This window comes from Sinocyclocheilus anshuiensis, unplaced genomic scaffold, assembly GCF_001515605.1.
Source record: "Sinocyclocheilus anshuiensis isolate Anshui unplaced genomic scaffold, SAMN03320099.WGS_v1.1 scaffold3005, whole genome shotgun sequence".
Classification (NCBI taxonomy): Eukaryota; Metazoa; Chordata; class Actinopteri; order Cypriniformes; family Cyprinidae; genus Sinocyclocheilus; species Sinocyclocheilus anshuiensis.
The window spans coordinates 178,747-186,873 of record NW_015540835.1 but is presented as its reverse complement, the minus strand read 5'-3'; the positions used below and the strand labels follow the sequence as shown (position 1 = coordinate 186,873).

At 34.3% G+C, this 8,127-nt stretch overlaps 1 protein-coding gene across 1 annotated transcript in view; it reads left to right on the top strand.

The window, feature by feature from the left end:
- The window catches only part of LOC107687381 (contactin-associated protein-like 4), a 119,633-nt gene that overhangs the window by 57,006 nt on the left and 54,500 nt on the right, over positions 1–8,127 (top strand). Inside the window, exons 8-11 of the mRNA XM_016484676.1 lie at positions 204–341; positions 698–959; positions 2,606–2,749; positions 6,031–6,199. Of these exons, the coding sequence (XP_016340162.1) occupies positions 204–341; positions 698–959; positions 2,606–2,749; positions 6,031–6,199 (713 nt within the window). The remainder of the gene's footprint in view (positions 1–203; positions 342–697; positions 960–2,605; positions 2,750–6,030; positions 6,200–8,127) is intronic.

Genomic DNA, 8,127 nt, shown 5'->3' with positions numbered 1-8,127 from the left:
ATATATATATATAGTTAAATATATTTTTCTTAATTACATATATTTTTCTAAATATATATATATACACACACACACACACACAAATGATTTTATAATTTTCCATGCTAATCGACAGTCTGTCAATGGAGTTTAGCTTCTATTAATTTCATAACACTCCATTAATACGTGTGATTTCTGACATGAATCTGTCGTTCTTTCACAAGATCAGTTTCGGTGGAACGTCAGCGGCTGGACTCCAGAAATCCCACTCCAAAAGAAACTTCCACGGCTGCTTGGAAAACGTGCTTTACAACGACATCAGTGTGATCGAGCGAGCCGAAGAGCTGCAGGTCTCCATCAGAGTTAGTGTGTGAACACAGTCACGTCTGCAGCTGCTTTATTTGGCCTGCTAGCAATTGTCAGATGTTGGCTGCTTAATTTTTCCATAATGAGAGCTTTGTGTTTCCGTTACCCTTACTATGTTCTCCTCCATTATACAGGGTTTTTTCTTTTTTTACAACCATTGTCTTGGGAATTTGGGGGTTAAACCAGTTACCAGCCCTTTAATTCATTGTCGTAATGGCCGTGACATTGGTTTCAAGATAATAGCCAGGAAGGCAAATGCATAATTTATGAAGCAGACATCATGACTGTGGTGCTTCACTATTGCAAATGAGAAATGCTCTTGGTTTTACTCAGTATTTTTTGTCTCTCGTAGGGGAACGTCAGCTTTACATGCACCGAATCCATAGACGTGCCGGTGACCTTCGCCAGTCCTGGAAGTTTCCTCGCTTTGCCGTGGGTCTCCGGTGGAGAAAGCGCCTCGGTCGCTCTGCAGTTCAGGACCTGGAACAGAGCGGGCCTGCTGATGACCTTTGACCTGCAGCATAACGCGGGAACGCTGTGGCTCTATCTGAGCGAGGCCAGAGCGCGACTGCAGATCCATAAGACCGGCCGGATTATGACAGACATCACCGCAGGTTCGGCTCATGCATTATGGGATATAATATGTTTGGAATGAAATAATAGCACGTATATACCATAGTTTCAGTTTATTTGACAGTAAAAGCAAAATCCATCTCTCTTGTGTGTCAAGAGTAAAGCAAAGTCAACATCAATGGCACCTGCTGCTGTGAGAAATGCAATATGTATGAAAATCTCTATGTATGAACATTTACATCACAAAGGAACTTTCTGGCTAAAACTAGTTTTAAACCAAATGAATGCAGAATAATTAATTACTTGAACTAAATTTTAGGTACCATGCTTAATATGAAGTATTATGTGAAACAGTATGCGGTATGCAAACATAAACATTGCAGTATCTTGATATATTGTTCAGAATTATATTCATCTTAGAAATAAATGCTTATTTTGCATTTTTAATATATTTAAAAAAAATAGCATATATAATCTATATAATAATATATATATTTATATGTAGTCTAGTTTTTAGTTTTAATTTATTTAGTTGTAGTTATTTTAGTACTTCAACGTCAACAAAATGAAAATGAGAAATTTTGCCTTGGTGACTAGCTGAAATAAAATGTGTTTTATTTATTTTTTAGTTAATATTTATTTTAATATTTATCATTTTTCAGTTAGCGTTATTATCATTAACTAAAGCTAAAACATTAAAAAAGAAAAAAACATTTTTGTTACTTAAAATAAAATAAATGTTAACTGAAATTAGCTCTAATTTTTTTTTTATCTGCTCCGCTAGTTGCCATGGAAACATTTTTAATTTTCATTTCATTTAACTTTAAATACTTAAATAACTTTAACTAAAATTAAAACTGTATATTTTAGTGTTGATAAACTATTATAGTTGTTTATATTTTGAATTGAATTTATTTTCATATTTTCTTTTTTCATGTTAATTTTAGTTATTTAAAAAAAAGTTTTTGTCATTTTTATTTTGATTTTGTCATTAAATATGTAGTTTATATAGTATATATAGTTTTTATTAACTTTTTAGTTGTAGTTTATTTAGTTTTAGTTATTTTTATTTAGTTATGTTGCCTTGACAACTAGCTGAAATAAAATAAGTTATTAGTTAATATTGATTTTATTTTAAGTAATGAAATGTTTTTTATGATGTTAGTTTTAACTTTATACATTTCATTGTGAAATGCATTAAACTCTGGTTGTATATATAACGCACCTTTGATAAATATAGTTAGCTGACTATATTTTGTGCATACTGCAAAATTAGCGTCAGTAGTATGCTAGTGTGTTAAAAATGCATATTTAATCCATTTGTGTGTGAAAATGTCTGAACTTTTGGCAATCCAATCCAATATTTCATCAAGACAGAGTTGCTGTCAAGTTCATTTGACACAACGCAAATAAAGTAAAGATCAAGCGCATTGCATTGTTGGATACAGTATTGAACAAAGTGTGCTGTAGTTGTGTACTGCACATTTTGGCAGATATCATCTGTTTATTTCATGCATACAGAAAATATACACACTGCATTTCTGAACTAACATGAGTAGTTTACGAGTATATCATTACATATATACTCTAAGTTTAAGGCAGAAATCTGTTCTTGCTGTTTATGTAAAAATGATCTCCCTAATGCCTGTTATTTTGCCTAATCCACATGCTGGCTGTTTCTCCACAGGTGCCAGTTTAAATGACGGTCAGTGGCACTCGCTGGAGCTGGCTGTGCGTCGAGGGCGTCTCGCAGTCACCCTGGACAGAACCGACAGCTCTACAGCGTCCACTTCCTTCCCTGTCGCGCCTGACAGCCAGCTATTCTTAGGCGGTAAGAGCAACCTTTAGCCATCCATCACCTCCTGCTAACACAAAGCAACACGTTAGGTCAGAGTAATTTCCCTCTACACGAGCCCAATCCTTCACGTTATTCAATCCATCCTTTCACTCAACAAACAGCTTCCGCTGAGAAAAGCACATTGGTTTAGCTTTCTAGCGGTTTGGGGCTGAAACTCTCTAAGGCTTAATTGCCTTCAGCTTAGTAACTGGAGAGAGAGAGAGTTACGCCGTCTATGAATGCACACCTGCAGTGGTTTTGCCTTGAGCCACAGTAAATAATGCATCATATCCTCATGCATGTGATGAGATCTGCCAATATGACAGTCATGTAGGACAGTTTGTGACATGTCATAACAGTATGTGAAACATTTGTAGGTAATTTCCAATGAGCAATTTGTACATTTTTGTTCAACGCAGTCCAGATCATTATTGCAGGTAGTATTATTAGCATTATTGTTATTGTTACTTGGGGGAAAAAACATTAATATAAACTAAAATATAACTAAATAATATAACTGAAATAAAACAAAATTAAATTAAAAATAAATAATAATAATGATAAGTATAACAAATTAAGCTTATTTTATTTCAGCTAAATAAAATGTAAAAAATTAATAAAAAACTATATTTTTTAGCTATATACAGGTGCATCTCAATAAATTAGAATGTCGTGGAAAGGGTGTCAATGATTGTCTTCTGGACAACTGTCAGATCAGCAGTCTTCCCCATGATTGTGTAGCCTAGTGAGCCAAACTGAGAGACCATTTTGAAGGCTCAGGAAACCTTTGCAGGTGTTTTGAGTTGATTAGCTGATTGGCATGTCACCATATTCTAATTTGTTGAGATAGTGAATTGGTGGGTTTTTGTTAAATGTGAGCCAAAATCATCACAATTAAAAGAACCAAAGACTTAAACTACTTCAGTCTGTGTGCACTGAATTTATTTAATACACGAGTTTCACAATTTGGGTTGAATTACTGAAATAAATGAACTTTTCCACGACATTCTAATTTATTGAGATGCACCTGTACATTTTATTTCCACTAGCTGCCATGGAAAAATGTATTATTTTTTGTTTAGTTTAACTTGAAAACTTTAACTAAAACTGTGTAAAGTCAATATTAACTGAAATTAAATAAACTATAACAATTAAGCTTATTTTGTTAAATAAATGCAAATTGCTAAGAACTATATAGACAAATATGTATATTAGGGCTGTCATCGTTAACGCGTTAACGCATGCGATTAATTTTACAACCCAATTAACGCAAAATTACTGAAGCACAATTTCTATTCTAACCCTTTAACCCAATTTTGCTTCTCTGCTTGCGATCAGATCATTTTAAGCCGCTAAACTCCGGGACAGTTTTCAGTCCAATGATCCAGTAAGCGCATGCATTCAAACAATCCGTCCAAAACAGTGCTAATATAAAAGAAACCAGGCTGATTACATCAGAGATTGCAAAGAGAACAGAGACTCGCGTTGCGTTTTAAGTGAATTATTCATTCCAGTGTGTTTGGCTTTAAAACACGAGCTCTGTCATATTCTGTGATTGTCTCTGAAGAGCGCGAGCCCTCACACGTCGCGTGCTTGTGTGAAGTACAGACTGAACGGATTGTCAACCAGTGTTGCCAAGACCGCGGTTTTCCCGAGGAATTGGGCTACTTTAACACTGTTGCCGTGGGATGTTTTTCATGTCCGCGGGTTAAAGCGACCCCAATAACGTTAGATATTTAGCAATTGGGTGGGTTTTGCTGTGAAAACCTGGCAACCCTGTTGTCAACACATCCCACCACTGTATGGCCAGATGAGACGCAAACTACGTTTTCTCGACTGGATAACCAGTCTCGCTAGTAAAGTTTTGATGGATGAAGACTGCAATCAAGGTAAAGACGATTGCGGTGGCGTTCAGGAGTCGTACAGTAAGCACGCGTGAGTCCGTTATAATAACGCGTGTATGAGTGCTCTTGACGCACTGATCGCACATTGTATTTATGCACAGGCACAGACGTTTCCGTACATTCACGTTGTTTCCACACACATTCACGATAATGTTTTGATTTGTCATGTTTATGTTGCTGTGTTTAGTTACACTGAATGGATCCATGTACTGTGGTAGATATATGCAGTCAGCAGGTGGTTGGTTTAGATTTTTTTGGCATCTCCATGTGGTCCTGTTCGGTATCGCAACTTGGCTTCTCTAAAATGTAAAAAAAAAGCTCTTAGCTGTTGCACTGTACACATACTTTACAATTCAGATTTTTTTTTCTTTCATATGTGCTTATATGGGTTCCTTATATCATTTGGTTCTTTGGTGTCCTTTTGGAGTTTCTAAGTGTCCTTTTTTGGAAAGATATCTAAATTTATCTTGGGGAAAAATATAGATATAGAAAATATAGATTTTTGAGAATCACCCTTCAATCTTTTGGTTTACTTTGCTGGATATAGCAAATGATGACAAAATAAACATTTGAAACAAGATAAATGGTCTATGCTTAATTTCATGAAGTGTGCGATTAATCGCGATTAATCACAGAAAAAGTATGTGATTAATTAGATGAAAAATTTTAATCGATTGTCAGCCCTAATATATATATATATATATATATATACACACACACACACACATACATATATATATATATATATATATATATATACAATATATATATATCAGGGGCATTTCCTCCGAGTAGGCAAGGGAGGCAGTGTCTCCTCAAAATATTAGATGAGAAAAAAAATTGTAGTGCAAAAATAAAACTGCCAGTATTACAAAATATAACATTAAAAAGTGGAATGGGGGAAATCACGTGAGAGGAGGCAATGCCTCCATTGCGATATGATTGGATATGACTGGTTATATTCGGCTGTGATTGGTTAATGCGATAAATCCCGCCTCTTGTCAAGTCAAGTCAAGTCACCTTTATTTATATAGTTAATAGGCTTAACTTACAATGTATGTATACAATGTATGTATGTATATATATATATATATATATATATTAGGGCTGTTAAATTTTGAATCTAATTCATTATACAATGTGGCGATTTAATTAATCTAATTAATCACATATGAATTGCACATTAAATTTGGCTGAGAAATTACCCACAAAAGATAATTTAAAGTCATTATTGTGTTGCATGAGAAAAGCATGAAATAGATATTACAAAGTATAATATTGATATTAAAATAACACTGCCATAGCTTAAACGTGTTATTTCGTGTGTATTTGTGAAAACACGTCCTGACCACTGACTGTTTTTGTGCTCAGGATGTCCGGACACAGAAGACAGCAGCTGCAGAAACCCGTTCAATGTTTTCCGAGGATGCATGCGTCTCATCCGGACGGGCGGCGCTTTAGTGGATCTCATCCGAGTGCAGCAGATGTTGTTTGGGAATTTTAGCAATCTACAGATGGACATGTGTGGGATCGTCGACAGGTAAGCAATTACACTTTTATGTGAACTCACAAAATCGTTCCGCTTTCCATTTTCTTCCTCGCTAAATATATGCGTTCAGCTTGATTACCTAAATACAGAGATTAATTAGCCAGAGAAATGGCGCTGAATACTTATTCGCTAAAAGACGCAGATGATGAGCCTCGGGGAGAAACTGCCCTCGTTTAAATATTTATTCATCTGATCAATCGCAATTAATCACTTTCTGCTTCGTTATAAATGCAACTTTTGTTCACAGTTTAGTTCTGATGGACATACGACTTGTAGAGCTTTTGCAGTGTGGGCTTTCTAGAGTTTCTGTTTATTTGTTTATTTAAATGTTTTTTGCATCACCGTTTGTGACATGAATGATATCTCAAATTGTGCAGCTTGTTAAGGAGAGTTGTTTTTAAATTATTTAATTTAATTTAAAATTATTTTTTAAATGTTATTTTAAATAAAAAAATAATTTCAAATAATTTTAAAATATTCTTATTTTTTATTCATTTTAAAGCAGAAGTGTGTAATTTCTGTGGCACTAACAATACTTAGGTTTGCACAATATATCTATATCATCAGCCAACATTATAGATTTTTTATTTTGAAATAGTATTACGCGTGTTAAATGCAAAAAATAGGTAAATGAGCATGAACAATTAAATATCCAGTTTCCAATATTGGATATTTAACTATGCATGCGCCTTTCTCATAGTTTTACACTTAAATCACATTTGTTATCATGAAAAGCTCATTGTGCAAAAGTTTATTTTTAAACCTTTAATAATTTATTAACACAGGTAAATGTAATTATTTTAACATGTAAACAAATGTTTATTTAACAAAACATCAATCTTTGTACATTATAATTTATGTGTTGCATTTAAAAAATTTAGTGTTTTTTAGGGATGCACCGAAATGAAAATTCTGGGCCGAAGCCGAAACCGAACAAACTGAAACACTGGGCCGAAGGCCGAAGGCTGAATACCGAATACCGAACACGGTTTTTCGAGTTTTTTTCCCCATGTATTTTTGCCAATTTGTTTTCACCATTGCATAAATTAAATAGCCAAAATCTGCTTTTTACTGTTTTGTCTCTGTTTCAGAGGAAAATCAATTACAAAACAGCAATTAAAAAATATTTAACACTGAACATTTTTAACATTCTAGCAGACACTATGCCAACAAAGCACAATTTAACTTAAAATTAATGAGTTAGTAAAATAATATTTTTTGGCCATCAGACCCCATTCTTGAATCAGGCATGTATTTTTACTGTACAATTAAAAGCAGCCTTCCAGAGAAGAGACTTCTTTTAAAACATTAGAAAATATTACAGGTCCTAATTTGAACACTATGTGTGAATGTTATTAACAGAGCTGTTGTACTGATTATTATCATTATTATTGTCTTACTTTTTATTTTATTTTACAGAACAACAGTAAAATTACAATACTAACATTTATGAATGTTTATAGAGTTCTTGCTTTTTCTCAACTTTTATTTTGGCGGAAACGCGCAGGAAGACCTTCTTTTTCTTGACAGCAGATTTATAAATGAGTCTCATTACGAATACGTCGCATGTATCGCATTCTCACGTGCCTTGTAAAAATTCATAAAAATGTGACTGAGCAACTGACAAGTAACACTGTTTCAGCGCAGATTTTCCTCGCGCTTTGGACTTTGAACGCTGGTTAACAAGCAGATAGCTCTGTCAGAATACATGCAATGCGTGCGTGTATTAGAAAACATAACGTTCTGCAGTTTATTTACTAATTGTTTAAGGCCATTTCGCCATTTCAATCATCATACAGTAACCAGCAACAATCACCCCTTCCTCTTCTCATCGAAGACATGCGCTGCAGTACTAAACAGTCTCTCGCTGTCGGTGCTTGTAATGATTTTTGCGTCTTTCTCGGACGGTTTTAAGTGCT